The sequence below is a fragment of the Hippocampus zosterae genome, chromosome 11 (genome assembly GCF_025434085.1).
Source record: "Hippocampus zosterae strain Florida chromosome 11, ASM2543408v3, whole genome shotgun sequence".
NCBI lineage: Eukaryota > Metazoa > Chordata > Actinopteri > Syngnathiformes > Syngnathidae > Hippocampus > Hippocampus zosterae.
Genome location: NC_067461.1, coordinates 20,983,013 through 21,000,274, shown reverse-complemented (window position 1 = coordinate 21,000,274; position 17,262 = coordinate 20,983,013). Strand labels below are relative to the sequence as shown.

The 17,262-nt window shown below is 41.6% G+C and overlaps 1 protein-coding gene across 2 annotated transcripts in view; it reads right to left on the bottom strand.

The window, feature by feature from the left end:
• pdzd8 (PDZ domain containing 8) overlaps positions 1-17,262 on the bottom strand; it is a 50,011-nt gene that overhangs the window by 31,426 nt on the left and 1,323 nt on the right. For both annotated transcript variants that reach the window (XM_052081021.1, XM_052081020.1), the window contains exon 2: positions 6,122-6,247. In XM_052081021.1, coding sequence (XP_051936981.1) covers positions 6,122-6,247 — 126 coding nt within the window. The remainder of the gene's footprint in view (positions 1-6,121; positions 6,248-17,262) is intronic.

Genomic DNA, 17,262 nt, shown 5'->3' with positions numbered 1-17,262 from the left:
GTCATGTACGCTGACCTTTAATGAGGCCAGAGAGGCCTACAATTCTTGAGGTGTCATTCTGGGCTCTTTTGTGACCTCCTGGATACATTGTCATTCATTCTTTTTTTTTTGGTTGTTTGGTCAATTTTGGTTGGCCAACCCCCAGGAAGGTTGACCACTGTTTCCACTTTTTGCCTTCTGGGCCATGGTTCACTTGAGTCCCAAAGCGTTGTAACCTTTACCTGCACTTTCTTTGGATTGTAACATGACACACTTATTTTTGTAATCGTTGTAGCCCACTTCTCTGCGGGCAAAATTTAAGCAACAAAAATGAATAAATAAATAAATAAAAAGTAATGAACTGGGGATGGCCAGTAAAAATTTTAATTTATCTGATGGTAGGGTGATGGAGTGGATTTACTGGAGCATGATAAGCCTTGTGGTTAGCACATCTGCCTCATAGTTTTGCAATTTGAGGGTTAAGGATTTTTTGGGCTCCAGCCTTCTTCCATACAATCCAACGGCCATGTGAGGTTTTCCTGAAATGTCCTGCAAACTGATTCTCATCATCATCGTGCAACTCCTTACAAGCAAAATAGAGTTCATCATGTCAGCAATGACACGGTCCACAGTATTTGCACTGGCCTCCTGAGCACAGTAGGGGGCGGCAGTTTCCTAAATTGTGATGCCTGTTCTCTCCAAACCAACATTCAACACTCCTGTATTTTTTTTCCCCCAGTAAGATGACAGGGGTTTTTTTATACTATATTTACAATTTTAGACCTAATTGTTTAGGTCTAAAATTGTAATGTAGTATGTATGTAGTGTAAATTTAGTATGAAAATAAGAATAATTGCATCATTCTTCCCGGTGTGACCCTACTAATCTGTACAAAGTAGAAGATGTGTTCTGTTGTATTATTTTTGTGATTTTATGTTTAATGTTCTGTAACGTGCAGCTGTTGTGAAAGCACTATACCAATACAAATGTATTGTATTGTACTGTACCCGATCAAATTCTTTTTTACTTGAGCTTCTTTGTGTAATTTTATTTCTGCTTCATTATATCAGTGTATCAACACGCCAGAACATTATATACGAAAGCATTCTGGAGACACATTTATTTGCGCCATATTCATCCTCTTCAGAAGCCTACACAGCATTGAACTAGCAAAAGTACACACCTCCTACCCACTATGCGTAGTGTAGACTGAAGAGTGTGCCAGCGTCCTACCATTTCTCGTCACAAGATTTTATTTATTCATTTTAACTCAATTGTCTTTTCACTAATGCTTTTGACACACATAAGGGCAATAATTAGGTTAATAGCAGTGGGATGCGGTGATGATCATGACTGGTGATGCACCGACTCCACTGGAGTTGGATGTAAAAATTTGAATCCAAAACAGGAGATTAAAAAAATAAATAAATAGAATAAAAAAGGACCAATGTGGTCGAAAGAGGAAAAAAAACAACAACAATGGGTATTTAATATAAAGGTCAAGTTCATTGTTGGGGTTTTTTTCTTTTGTAAAAACATTTTGGGAATACAGTACCTTTGATATTTAATATGTTAGGAAAGCCCAGATTACAAAATTCCCCACATCTGGTATACGTATATATCTGCCTGTCTAATGTTTGTCACAAACCAACCCATGTCAAAATCAGCAAAGAATTCAATGGGTTATGGTTACCAAAATTTATTGGGAGCCAAACCATTGGCGGTTTACACAGGGTGGCAAAGAGTGGCATCTGCCACCCTTTACCAAATGTCTTGACACCTTGTTGCTAGCCAGACTATTGGCAATGAATCTGTCAATACTATATCCAAAATGTTATTAGAAATATTCCTTATATTGTCTCTATGGAGTGTATCAAAAGTATATTTAAAATTTACTCCCACTCGGGTTTGCAGGAAACATGATGGCTGTAAAGCCCCAACCCACTGAGGGGCGGACAATTGCGACTGCTTGAGTGTAGAAAAATGCACGTTCACGTCAGTGTTTGTCAGAGTCAAGGTCACAAATGTTAGCAAAATGTTCGCCGAACATTCACCAGACATTGACCAACAGTCATAGTGAATTTCCTTGTCACAAGGAAATATGTTCGAAATCCCCTTGCGACAGGAAAAGTACAGGTGAATGCAACATTCGCTCCCTTTGAAACCACACCCAATTGTTCGCTGGTACACAATTGTCCAGCTGATCACAGGGCACATATAGACAAAGCGGGCAAAATCACAGTCACACTCACAGGGTCAATTGAGATTTCTCAATTAACCTAACATTCACCTTTTAGGAGACCACGCGGAGAACATAAGAACCACTACTCCATCAAGCTGCCCACAACGCGTTCAAATGATTTAAAATTACGTTTGTGTTTTGGATATGCCAAGAAAGCAGAGTTACTGTCATGTGATGAACATCAATCAACATTTCACTGACTCAGTTTCAACCAAGATGCATGTAGATTTTTGCATCAGTGATTTACGAGATGAAGGCAATTTGATTGTAATGGACAGAACATGAATTATTGATCTGATCATTCTGTACTCTAACCACCACACTAAAACAAGGCTCACACGTTCAGTAAGGCAAGTGTATGAGACTTGGCAACCCCACTTTTTTGTCTATAAGGGTGTTTGCGGCTTAGGAGAACTTTCAACAAACAAGAAGCCATACAGTGCAGCCACGGCAGTCAAACACAAGACTTTCCAGATTTCTGGTCAAGATACTTTTTTTGATTATTAATATTTTTTATTATTGGGAAAGGTATTATTATTTGTTTGATATAATTTATTTTACGTTATGATGCCGGTGAAAACAATCATCCAGGGTCGACAACTCCCGTTGGGCCCTCTTCACTTAACATCCGTTCAACGACTTGCCACATCCAGCACTGCAGGCTAAAAGGCAAGGGCCCTGTACAGTAGTAGTGGTAGCAAGATGCATCCTCTTCACATCTGTAGGTCACCGTTTACTGAAGATACCACTGGATTTGCTGTACATGGGGTCTAGTGAGAAATACGTCATCGTCCAAAACGGTGGGATTTTGTGCTTCATATGCATTTTAGCTTGTTATTTGGTTCTTGAGCTGACTATAAAGTCCCAAACGATATTTGAAAATTGTTCAGTGAAATGTAATGGTATAAATGTAATAATAAATGCGTTACATTTGTACATTTATGGTCGAATGGCTACGAGTACGCCTATTGCACTCTTGAAAAAGGAAACATGTAGGGAACAACATTACGGGGAAGAGAATGAAAAACATAGTCATCTGACATGACAAAAAGAAAGTCCAAACTTTAAATTAGCAGTCAATGAAAATAAATAAGGAGGCAGGTAAATGTAAATAATGAATATCATTACTTTTGGAAAGAATAAGAAAACAACAACAGATCTGCAATTATTAAGAACTATGGATACACAACCAAAAAAAAGCCCCTCAAGGCATGCTGGGCAATGGGTGCGCCTTCAAACTACAAAATATAGCAATTTGCATTTTGAGCCTCAGCAAAACAAAGAATAACAAAACTGACAAGTTTTTCCTATGACTGAATGGCGGAGACTGACCCAAAAAGCTTAATTGGGCTGCTTATGTAACCCGCAGCTGTGTAGTCGGCAGGTCGAGGCGAGACGCTGCAGTAGCTACATATCGCAAGTTTCGGCAACAAGCTTCGGCTGGCTACTACTGCCTGCTAAACATGTTGCAGTTTCACTCCTAAATCAGTAATCACAACCTCCACGGCAGCGAATAAGCTACACTTTTGACAAGTATCGTTCACATGAAGGGGTGACAACTCAATGTTATCGTGAAGAACCAGAATTTAGTGCTTGCGTAATTGACTACACTTCACAGCAGTCTCGCTGGAACCACGTTAAAGAAGAGCATATTATCGTTGTCCTGTGAATAATACACGTCCATTTTTGTCATTTTTTAAATATTTACATTAGTGGGGTGTCCAGGTGTCATACTTTGGGGTTCACACCAGTGAAGGACAGCACATACAGTAGCAGTGAACGAGAGCGTGACCCCCATCCTCTTTTGGGTGGGGTTATGGGTCCTAACTGTTGTTTGTGCCTATACACAAAACAGCACCTCGGTCAGTGTCTCATCACTGGTGAGCCATTTTTGGAGTAGGCCCGTGGGCTACTCATGTAGCCTTTGAGGGCTTTTTGGTGCCCGCGGGCACCACATTGGTGACCTCTGGTCCATAATGAACATGTTGAACAATGTTGAAACCTAAGCAGTGTCCATATGTGCACTATGCACCATGACACCCTACAGCAGTCGCCAAGGCAAAACTCGTGCATGGGAATAGTACGGCAAGGCCATGGCAAGCAGTTTCCGGACGGCTTCGAGGAAATTCTGATCCATCATCCTGTGTCTCAGGAGACGGAATCAGTTCACCATTTGAGACTTTGTATTGTGGAGATGGGGCAAAGCTGACCTCGACTCAACAAGGTGGAGAGAATATTTCAAAGACCTTCTGAATTCCCCTGACATGCCTACTCTAGCGCTCTTACCACTGGGACTGAAGTCACCGAGTTAGTTAAAAAGCTTCTCGGTAGAAAAGACCCAGAGGTATACGAGATCTGCCCGGAGGTCGGGGAGAGTGCCCCTGGATTGGTATACAGGGGTGGTGGTCCCCCTTTTTAAGAAGGGGTCAGAAGGGTAGTGTTCCAACTACAGTGAGATCACAATCCTTAGCCTCCCTGGTCAAGTCTATTCAGGGGTGCTGGAGAAGAGGGTCCGTCAGGAGGACCAATGTTGTTTTAGTCCCAGCCACAGCACAGACCAGCTCTCCACCCTCGTCAGGGTCCTCAAGGATGCATGGGAGTTTGCCCAAGCTGCCTAGATGTGTTTTGTGGACTTGGAGAGGGTGTTTGACCATGTCTCCGTCTGTGGTATCTTGCGGGGAGTGCTGTTCTATCCCTATACGACCGGTGTCGGAGTTTAGTCCGCGTTGCCAGCAGTAAGATTTGTTTCCAATGAGGGCTTGGCTCTGCCAATCCTGGCCTTTGTCACAGGTTATGTTATTCACCTTTATGGACAGAATTTATAGATGCAGTTGAGGCGTTGAGGGTTTCTGGTTTGGTTGGTCTCAGTATTACATCTCTGCTTTTCACAGATGATGTGGTACATGTAGCTCTTCAAGATGTGATGTTCAACTCTCAATAGAGCGATTCGCAGCTGAGTGTGAAGCATTTGGGATTACGATCAGGACCTCCAAATGTGAGACCACAGTCCTCAATCTAAAAAGGATGGGGTGGGCTCCCCCGGTCGAGGATGAGATTCTGTGCCAAGTAGAGGAGTTCAAGTGTTGGGGTCTTGTTCACAAGTGAGGGGAGGACGGAGCGGGAAACAGACAAGCAGATCGGTGCAGCATCCGCTGTGAAGCAGACTATGTGTCCGTCCGTTGTGATGAAGAGGGAGGTGAGCTGCAAGGCGAAGATCTGGATTTACCAGTCGATCGATGTTTATACCCTCACCTATGGTCATGGGCTGTGGTTCATGACCAAAAGAATCATGGATACACACAGCCGAAAAGAGTTTCCCCAGCAGGGTGTGCAGGCTCAGAGATAAGATGAGACTCCGGGAGTGGCTCATAGTCGAGCCGCTGCTCCTTTGCATTGAGAGGAGCCAGATGAGGTGGCTCGGGCATCTGGTCAAGATATCTCCTGGACATCTCCCTGAGGAGGTGTTCCAGGCATGTACCAATGGAAGGAGGCCCCGAGGATGACCCTAGGGCATTGGAATGATACTATGTCTTCCGGCTGGTTAAGGAACGCCTCGGGATGCCCCTGGAGTCCAAACTATGGACACAAGGGGACTGTACATATGCACATCACATTAGGTTTTTGATTAGCCTACAATTGTAAAAATATGTAAAATTACGTTGCACTTCACAATGTGCTACATTGTGGTCTTTGGTCACATAAAACCTCTATAAATAATAAATCAGCAGTGACATAAATAACATGGAGGTTTGTGGTTGTAAGGTGGCAAAATGTGAAAAAGTTCAAGGAGTACAAATACTTTTTCAAGGCATTGCACATACGGTCATAGTTGATTAACGTCAGATGGACAGGTTTACCAGCACTACAGAACAGCATAACAAAATGAACATTATGACTGACCTGCTGCATTCAATCAGTGTAACTTTGAGACGGCCTTCCACAAGTCTGCTGTCCTGGACTGACAATTCTAAATCAGAGGTCGATCCTTGAGGTGACTGTACTTGGAATGGGAAGAAAGGCTTGTATCTGAAGAGAAATAGAAAACAAAAAAAAAAATAATACTGACATGGCAGTCAATCATTTTCGAGTGGCATGGTCAGAACACAGGCCTGTGGGGAAATAATCCCTCAATAGTATAACTTCTACAAAGAGTGAGCAATCCTCTTGAAGTCATTCTTTGAACAATATTCTTTAAACGTTAACAAATTTACCAAGCAAAGTTCTACCTTGGAAAGGTGTGTCTTTAATTGGGTCTAATTTGCAAGGAGTGACAACTGTGTTTGTCCAAGTGACAACTAGGACTACTATAAGAAATGTACTTGGGTGAATTTCTTGGCGGAAAACTTTTTAATTCAGTGCAGTGTTTTGGTTAATAAGGAAACCTCTGAGCAAGAGCAGGACTAAGGTAACTTTTTTCCTTTGGTGCACCAACACAAAAGTGAGGTGCTTCCAGATTTTCAATTGCATCACATTCAACACCGCCTGAAATAGAAGTTGCACCGTCATCACCAGTACAAACAAGCATGTGCATTAAAATAAAGAATATTAGATTTATTATACATAAATGTTTTGGTTTTATGGGTGCGGCTTTTTACTGTATTTTTGTGAAGTGAAATGACTTCACATACACAACGTGATTTGCACTGACTGTGTGAAGATATGCCCTTATCTCCCAGCATAAAATTATTTGGTGAAATGAATTCAATGCTTTGAAGATATTCTTTTATTTATATAAATTAAGGAATCAATGAAGAAAGTTTTCTGGAGGTAAAAATGTATTGTGATAAACCAGAACAACAAACAATGTATTGGAATCGGCAATCTTTGTTGTTTACATTCACCTCAAACTCTTTGAGGTCACAACTGGGACAATCCCAGTGGGATAAATCTGAATTAACACCTTTCTCAACCGCAATCGACTGGTTGGGCACTCCTGCTCTAAATTGTCCTTCGGCGTACTGTGAGTCTGACTGCTTGTTTGTCTTTGTGTACCCTGCGATTGGCTGGCAACCAGTTCAGAGTGTACCTAGCCTTCTGCCTGGAGTCAGCTGGCTCCAGCAAACCCGTGTCCTTCGTGAGGATAAGCGGTTTGGATGAGGAACGGATGGATTGATTAATATTCAGACCCAATGCAGCAGTCTTACTCACCTTTCATCAGTAATCTGTGCTTTAATCAGAAACTTGAGCTGACACACGGCTCTTGTGATTTTTCCGTGGGTGTGTTCATCGTGTCTTGTTATTAGTTAAAATAGGTTTATGGTTTGGTTTTTTTTCCAGACAATGCATTGTCTTTTTTTTTGCTGAAGAGAAAATCTCTTACCTAGCTGACAGTTTCGGCTGTCACATCAATCTTTGTCGGAGCCGTTTAAAAACACATCACAAGGAAGCAGTGACAGCTCCGACGAAGGCTGAAGTGACAGCCAAAACTGTCAGCTTGCTAAGGGACCTTCAACTTCCACTATAGCTGCTGTTACAACAAATAATTACTTCTAATAATGACAATCATAACATTCATTCATTCATTCATCTTCTGTACCGCTTGATCCTCACTAGGGTCGCGGGGGGTGCTGGAGCCCATTCCAGCCGTCTCCGGGCAGTAGGCGGGGGACACCCTGAATCGGTTGCCAGCCAATCGCAGGGCACACATAGACGAACAACCATCCACGCTCACACTCACACCTAGGGACAATTTAGAGTGTTCAATCAGCCTGCCATGCATATTTTTGGAATGTGGGAGGAAACCGGAGCACCCGGAGAAAACCCACGCAGGCCCGGGGAGAACATGCAAACTCCACACAGGGAGGCCGGAGCTGGAATCGAACCCGGTACCTCTGCACTGTGAAGCCGACGTGCTAACCACTGGACTACCGGGCCGCCCACAATCATAACATTTGCACATAAAACAATATTTATTGGTCAAAAAAAAGAAAAACAAAAACTCGGCCGCAATTTGGTAAAACTCACAATCTGGCCCTCGGTTAACGCTAATGAGGGAACCCTGCTCTACTATGGTTGTTGTTCCTGAAAACTTGCTGTTGTTAAAAATGCTCACAAATGCAGCATGCATTTTGATTTGAAAATAACAACTGGAGTTATCAGTCCTAATAGGAGCTGTAATGCGTGGATTACTGGTGCCTCATGTAGGCAGCAGTGCCAGCCCTCCCCTCCACGCGGCTACCATCTGTGACAACACAGAAAATCCCCAGGTCCAATTTTGATTCACTCAGGCTGCTCATCATTACATCATCATCCCACACTCACTGCATGATTGTAGGTGATTCACAGGCTGGCACCACCGCCACAGCCAGCTGGATATGTTGCTCAAAATTTACATAACGCTGGCGTCGGGGGGAGAAACCTCACATGTTGGCGTCTGTCGTATTTTGGTAACGGTCGTATTTTCCTCACAATGTTAATGGTTGAACAAACATGCCGTTTTTGACGATTTTGGCAGTACAAGGTAATTTGACACATAATTAAAAATCACACACGCACTCACTCACTCACAATAAACACACACACTGAAAACACACGCACGCACTGAAAACACACACACACCCTCAGTTTGAGCAGTTTGATGTCTAGCTTTCTCGATACAGTGCACTGACATGAGTCATGACCTCCAAGACTAAAATACCGTATTTTCACGACTATAAGGCGCCATTAAAAGTCTTAAATTTTCTCCAAAATGGACAGGACGCCTTATGGTGCGGAGCGTCCTTTATATGCGCTGAGTTCCAAAATCTGACTGACAGCCGACACGCTGTTTATATAGAGAAAAGGCGTAAGTGACTGTGGCCAGGCATGCGGGAGAGAAGTCGGCCAATCAGGGAAGGGTGGGCGTGTATATATACATATATGGAGAGGGAGAGAGAGGGGGGGGGGGGGGAGAGAGGACAGGCAAGCTAGTCCGCCAATGGTGAAGGGTGGGCGTGTAAGTGGACGCCTCAAGCCAGTACCAACACTTGTATAGAGTGTGGCAATGTGCATTGTTGCAAAACAACTCCGGTTTTGGTTTCTAAGAACCCCTGAAAATAAATTCGACAAAAAGACACGCCTACGAAGCTCAGTTCAAACTTAAAGCCACCGGTTATGCTTTTGGCATGCGTGCCCATCTCACAGCAGCGGTGAAAAAACAAGTCAAGCAAATGAACTCTGAGCTTGCCGTTATTCCCGGAGGGTTGACTAAAGAACTCCAACCGCTGGACATTGGCATCAACCGGGCGTTCAAAGTAAAGTTGCAAACGGTATGGGAACAATGGATGATCGGTGGCAAACACAACTTTACAAAGAGTGAGAGGCAGCGCTTGGCGAGTTACGCCACAATACGCAACAACGAGAGGGAACGCGGCGTTTTTGATGGATTACGGTACTTGCACAATTGTTCAATTCTTTCTACACACACACGCGCTGCCACCATGTTTCGCTCTGTTCTTTACTTACAAATGTGGGAAAGTTTCACACGAGAGAAATGTTGACTTTGCTGTTGCTCCTCCTTCTTTCCGCTCGGCAATGCGTAGCAACTCACACTAGCATGTGATGCATTCAATGACAACTGTGATGTGCAGTCCTCTGCTTCTGATACAGAGGATGAGGACTTTGATGGATTTCTGGGTGATGATTGATCGAAAAACGTGAGAACATTGTACGATGGCTAAATAAAATACACCCGAACTCAGTTCTGCTTTCGTTGCCTTTTTAAAAACGTGTTTTTATCTTATCTGTATGTCTTGGCATGCTACCGTATGCTTCAAGCTAACGTGTTAGAGTGCGCACATGCATGCCGTATGTTTAAGCTGGCGTATGTTTTACCACTGTAAAACTGCGCCCATTCGTACGATGCGTCCTGTGTATGTGTAAAATACAGAAATGTCACGCATTACTGAGACTGCGGCCATTAGTACGATGCGTCGAATAGTCGTGAAAATACGGTACTCAAATATTAAGGCTCTGCTCATGAAAGCAATTATTCAAAACTGATTCAGAGAAGTCGATGAACTATGATATCGAAGTTGTTGATCAGGTTAGCTTTGAGGTTAATATTGATTTTCTATGCTGTTAGAGATTTCTGGCTGATTACGAAATGCAACGAGCAGACCAAAGCTCATCGCCTTAGAATCTGTAACAATTTAGACGCAAATACAATCTGCTATGACGGGCAGCCATCAAAATGTGTCATTGTAATTGGCAAAAGGTGCAGATAATGACAAGTTGGTGTCATTCGGGGCACACAATGGAGTTAGTGTTAAATTGGCACAGTTCATCAACCACTTAACAAAAGTAAAAAAAGGTATAGTGAAAAAAATTATCATGAATAAAATCACCAACGTTGAAGATATCTGACGACAAAAATTGAGCAGAGAACTTTTGTGAGCCAACAGAGCAGCAGCCTCGAGGGACAATCCAGGCCGACAATGGGAGACTGTAAATAGCAAATGCTGCCTGGGTACTGAATGAGTTGCTTCATGCCAGCAAGAAAAAGAAAAATCCATTGGGGAAAACGAAAAGCCACATGATATCCTCAACTGGAATTGTGCAGAGGCCAAATGACATATGATAAAACTGCACGCATACAAAGAGTTCAGACTGTTCTTTAAAAAATGGATCAATCATCGCAATTCTCTGAAGTTACACCATCAAGTCTTGAAAAAAAGACAAATTGGTAATGATGTTGGTGTACTGTATATTCATTTGGGAAAGAAAAAAAAAAAACGATTGGATTTTTGGACCCATGGGGCTGAGTAATATAGTGGACTGGATAGCACACTCCAACGCTTAAATGTTAATAACTACAAATATCGAACAATGTGGGCTTTTTATCAATCTATAAAAGCTGACATTTAAAGAAGAATGGTGGGATGAAATCCCTCTGCGATTTTACTTATTTACAATCAATTTTCAATCTGGTCATTCGTGTCAGTGATTCCCAATCAGTCAGCCGTGGCACACTAGCGTGACTTGAGAGAGCATCGGGTGCGATGACAGATGGTACATAAGTAACTTGTGTATCCACATTTTGCAAATCGTTTTGCTAAGTGGTGTGCGGTGAGATGTTTTTTCCTATGTGAAATAGTGCCTCATGTTACAATAGATCAGGTGTCACCAACATTTTTGAGGGTGAGAGCAACTTCATCTGTACCGATTGTGTGAAGGGCTACCAAATTGATACACGTCTGAAATAACATATTTGTCCAAAATACCTTCAATAATATGAGGATGTGTTATTTTTAATACTTGATGATTTAAATTGTCAGACTTTGATCGTGTTTCGAAATGTCTCACAGTACTGCCAATGTTTGCATTTTTAAATCATAATTTATACTAGCAAATCACAATATCCAGGCACTGGCGGGCTACTCAAGTGGTCTTCACGGGCTACCTGGTGCCCGCGGGCACCATGTTGGTGACCACTGCAATAGATAATCAAATCCTTTGGCTTCCATCCTCCAAATGTCACATAAGATTTTTTTACTGCCCAAAGGCTCTTTCTCAAAACAAAATCTTTTGAGAGAGAGAGAGATTGATCGATCTAATATGACCAAATACACTGGCCGAAGAAGCTGGGATGGGTTCCACCACGTCTTCGAGCATCATGAGGATCAATGGATTAGAAAAAGGATGGTTGATCAAATACTGCTACTGCTGCTATTACTACTAATGATAATAATCGTTTATTTTTAGATTCACATCTCAAATTGGGGGGGGGGGGGGGGCACCAGCATCTTGTTGGGCGGGCATGACCCCCTGTGTCCCACCCGTGATGATGAGTCTGCATTCACTCAATCACAGATGCCATAAGCAGTCGCATTTTATGAATGAATGCGGGAATCAGTAATCGGAATGGCTCATAAGAAAAAGGAAACTGCTAAAAGGAGCGTAATGAAGCGCTTGTCATAGATGTGCGGACAGATTTATGCTGTGGTGCTATCGTTGTGTAAACAGGCTCTGTGAATAACGCAAGGCAAGGTAGGCAGTAATCCATCTTTTTTGTTGTTGTTGTTTTGCTCTTTTTTTTTTAGACTGACAAATGAGTCAGCGCTCGCTGGTGACAGCATGTGTGAGGCAATCCAAAAAAATTATAAAAATAATCAAAAGAAATGTGTAAGGAGTTAATCTTTTAAATGACAATGTGATGTGGGGGGGAATCCCTGGTTTGGTATGCCAAAATCAAACAAAGAATTCCAAAAGAAATAAAAAAAAAACACTAATCAGAATTTCTCCATGGAATTATGGAATATGATTCTTTTTCAATGGAGAGGCCATAGTCCTGCTCACCTTTTCCCCCCTCAGTTAAAATATATGAGAAAAAAAATAGTACCGGTAATTCCTTTCTAGAAGTGTTGTATTTCTTTATAATCGTGTACTTTCACTTTTTTTCCCATATTTGATCATATTTATTTTTAACTATACACTGGTTAAATAAAGATGGGTACAAGTATTGTACTCGGTGGTGGCCTCGGCCATCCATTATGGCATTGTCTGCTGGTCAGGCAGCATCTCAGCCCGGGACAGAAAGAGACTGGAGCGACTGGTCAGGAAGGCCAGTTCTGTCCTGGGTTGCTCCCTTGACACTCTGGAGGAGGTGGGCAACAGAAGGATGCTAACTAAGCTAAAAGCTATGATGGCCAGTCCCTCCCACGCCCTCCAGCCCGCCCTGACAGCACTTGGTAGCTCCTTCAGCCAGAGACTGTTACACCCGTGCTGCAAGAAGGAGAGATACCGACGCTCGTTCCTACCGACTGCTGTCAGGTTGATGAATAAAAAATAACAATCATAATAATAATAATAATTAAATGATGTGAAGGAAAATTGTAAATAGTACTGCGATTTATCCATTTGTGTTCATATTGTATTTAATTGAAAGATGTTTGTTGTTTTTTTTTCTCTTTCTCCTTTCTTCTTTCTACATACATTCTTGCTGCTGGAGGCTGTAAATTTCCCCAGTGTGGGACGAATAAAGGATATCTTATCTTAAGTACAGGTAAGTATAACTTAGTTGTGGGGCTGGATTTATGAATGTGTTAGGCTACAAGCGGGCTCACAGAACCAATTATGTTTGTCAGGTTTAGGGGCGAAAGGTTCAGGTATTTCTACCCATTGTGACAGCTCAAGTGGGTGAACATGTTTTGGTCATTCTTATGTATTTGTTGTTGGGGACACACTTAACAAAACTGTAAAAACAAAAATTAATACTTGTAAACATATTTCCCTGTACACTCTTCTTAGACTGCTACCCTATTTTTTATGTGGGAGTTAATGACATCAGATGAGGAAATTAGGAAATTCACTGTGCTTTAAATTTTGTTTTTGATTTAACCTTAATCCAAAATGTTTTGTTTTCAATCAATAGAAAGCATAATTTAAAAGTAGTAAAGTACACAATCAAAATGTAGTCTGCACCTGAAATAGGAAAAAAAAATCCTTCAAGTAGGAACATAATTTTTTTAGCGCTATAAATAAATATATTGTAACGAACTAATTTATGTGTTTTGTTATGTGTGGGGGGATGTCATGTTCAGGTTCTTTCAGTGCTGCCAAGTTCATAAATGCAACACTGTGCATGGTCGCTTAGGTGGCAATGGAAAGACACCATGAGGTAGCAGGTGTGCTTTGCTATTTGTGTTCAATATTAACCACAGGCATACAAAAACTTGTGTTTTGGTTGTCAATAAACATAGGTTCACGAGTGCCCTTGTAATCTATAATAGATGCTACGATATGTTTGCGGACCAAAAATGACATTGTGTTACATCAATGATCATTTTATGTTATTTTATGTGGCACGGGAACCCGCAGCGGCTCCTCTTGTTGTCTGGTTGAAAGGGAAGAAATTTCATCTGTGCAGTATGGTACACAGAGAACATTTGATAATAAACTTGTATGTGACTTGACAAATACACACAGGACAGTAATCTGTGTGTGCTAATGCTAGCTTCCAGCCACAACTATTCCCTTTCTCAAAAATGAAATCAGCGGCCATCAGTTACGTGCTTCCTATTTTAGATGCTTATTTATCACTGCCGTGCTCCCATTAAAGGGAGGTTTGGAACCTATTCAGTATTTTGGGTAAATTGCGCCCGTGCACAATGTTCTTCTACTTCTTCCTTTCATAACTTTGCTGCTCTGAATTGGGAATTTCTCCATTGTGAGACTAATGAAGGTTTTCTTATCTTATCAAACCTTCGGAATCTCGTGCTAACACAGGGTAGCCCTGACACTTCATTACCCATAATGCTTCTGTTTACTCAACTCAGCTCAACTGTATTTATAGAGCACTTTCAAACAGCCATCGCTGCATCCAAAGTGCTGTACATGGAACAACTAACATATACAACAGTAAAGCAACAAATCAGTAAGAAGGACGGTAGAAAGCACCAAAGAGCAAAACCAAGAACAAATCTGAGTCATGCTCAAGGTTTACATCAAGGATGGCCCAGTTGACCACGACTGCACATGTGCCACAGATAAGGCTTAGAGCCAGCAGGAATTAAATAGTTACACGAACAACTCTTTGACTGTTAAATTGATTGTCGATTTTGATTTTTGATGCCGTTGTCAAGAGTCAACTAATCTTGGAAACATTGGAAGACGACCTTGAAAAAATAATCACAAATTGCAATCATATTATTGAAGGGTAAAATTAAATAAATAAATAATCACAATTACACCATTTTTCAAAATCGTTCCCACCGAGTAGATATTCAGGGTTATTTATTGTTTGAATTAATATTAAAGGGATGCTTCACATATGTACGTATGTCATGGGCAGCAATACAAAGTTAAGATTTTGTCTGTAATTAATGTGATGGCCAATATTTTTAATGTAAAGAGAATTACTTTAAAAATGACCCACGCGGAGCCGGACCCGCGTGGGTTTTGGGTCTGATAAATGCGCGCGTCCCCGGAGGTCGGCGCTCGTTTGCATGTATTAGCTCTAGAATTGCCACAGTTATCCAAGTAACGGCGGAGCGATCAAAGGAACCATAACTGATTTAATGAGCCATTCGCAGTTTCACTGTACGGGCCGTGTGTACTTAGACTTGCATGGCTTAATCTTTGAGACAAGCATATGCTACTGGCAGGATCATAAAATAAAATAGCCGTTACATGTTTGTCAATACTGGCCGAGACTGCACATTGATAAAGTGTCTTTGGGTGTCTTGAAAGGCGCTTATAAATAAAATGTATAATTATTATATAGACCAGCGGTCACCAAACTACGGCCTGCCTCCACATTTGGTCCGGCCCCCCTGAACAATACCAGATAGTCTTTTGATTTATTTTTCATCTATGTATATTTGTATTTTATCATAAAATTTTGCAATAAAATATTCCTTAGTTATGAACTATTTTCACGATTAACTATTAGCTAGTAACAATTTCATAAACAAATATAACATTTGTTCCATCCTTCTGCGGTCTGAGCAGTTATCTGGCAATCCCAGAAAAAAAATCCTAAACCCGTCCCTCTCAAAGAGAACGTAATCATGGCGAAAAGGTGAGGTAGGAGAAAAAAAATTATTCCGAATACAGGGAATTTAACCCAAAATGGAAAAACTATATTTTTTCAATGCAAAGAAAAGATTGTCTGTCTCATCTGTCGGTAATCAAAGAATACAATCTGCGGAGACACTATGAATCCCGTCACAACAACATGTACAATTTTTTGCATGGGCAAATGAGAGCAGACAAACTGTCAACGGTAAAAAGAGGAACGTTAGCTCAGCAAAATACATTTGTACGCCAAGCTCAGCTGAACCAGACATCTGTTCGGGCTAGCTTTCGGTTTGCTCAACTGATAGCAAGCAGCGGTAAGGAGAGTTTGTCAAGAAATGCATGAATGCTGTCGCGAAGGTGGTGTGTCCCGAGAAGAAAGACGTCTTTAATACCGTGAGTGTATCAAAAAAAGTTATTTGATTTTGTGTGGGTTTCTGGGAAACAATATGTTTTTACGTCTACTCACACTTTTGCTGGTACAAACTGACCCCGGCCGCCCCATCAAAGAAGCGAAAAGTTATGTGGCCCTCACAGGAAAAAGTTTGGGGACCCCTGATACGCACACACAGCTACGCCAAACAGAATGCATCTGTCCTAGTGTTAATCCTGAAAGAATGAAGCCATATCGTTTCCAGAAAATACTGTGATATAATTCTACCAAGTGAGATGCCACTTTTGATGTGAAAGCTGAGCATACAAAATACACTCTGGGGAACAAATGGATCAGGAAGTGCAGCAGACATGGCACTTGTTTGCAGCTGCACACACATGGACAATGCTGGAATTAATAGAGTATCTCCTACCTTGCGCGCATGATGAACAGAATGTTGCTTTGCATGTCTCGGCAGCTTAATTTTGGTGCGCAGACTCTGCTCATTCTGGACATAACAACCCAGAAGCCTGCGCCGGAGAAGGTCTCATTTTCACGACGGGCCACTCTGGAGTTACGTCTTGCCTCAGAGGGCCGTGATGACAGTGAAACCAAATAAATATTGAATCGTCAAATCGAATTCTTACTTGTACGAATTTTTTTATTGAATACTAGTTTTGAAATCGGTCATATGAACTATAATCGTTTGTTCAATGACTGTTCGAGTGAGTGCAAACAGGCTAACAAAATTATTTCAAAATCTCAACATTATTTATTATACATTTGGGTACAGATTTTCGCAAGGATCTTGGAAGTTGACACACACGATTTGCTTTCACGGGCTACAAAAATGTCAGGGCAGGCAGGATCTGATCCCCGGGAGTTGGGTTTGATAACTCTTTGTCTCAGAGGATGCACAGATCCTCCCTCGGGGCACTTAAGCTCTTGCTCATTGAAAATATTGAGCACAGCTTTGGTTTTTAATGTCACCTGTGTGGTGTGTCCCATCGCTAACTGAAATGTACTCCTAAAATGTTCACAGCACACGCACATGCCCATTTTTGTGCACACCAGGGCCTTGACAAAAATTGCCATAGTACACTTTTGGTAATAATTATGGAATAACATGCCGAGCACTTTGTTTGCTGTTTCTAATTGATTTTTCATTCAGTTA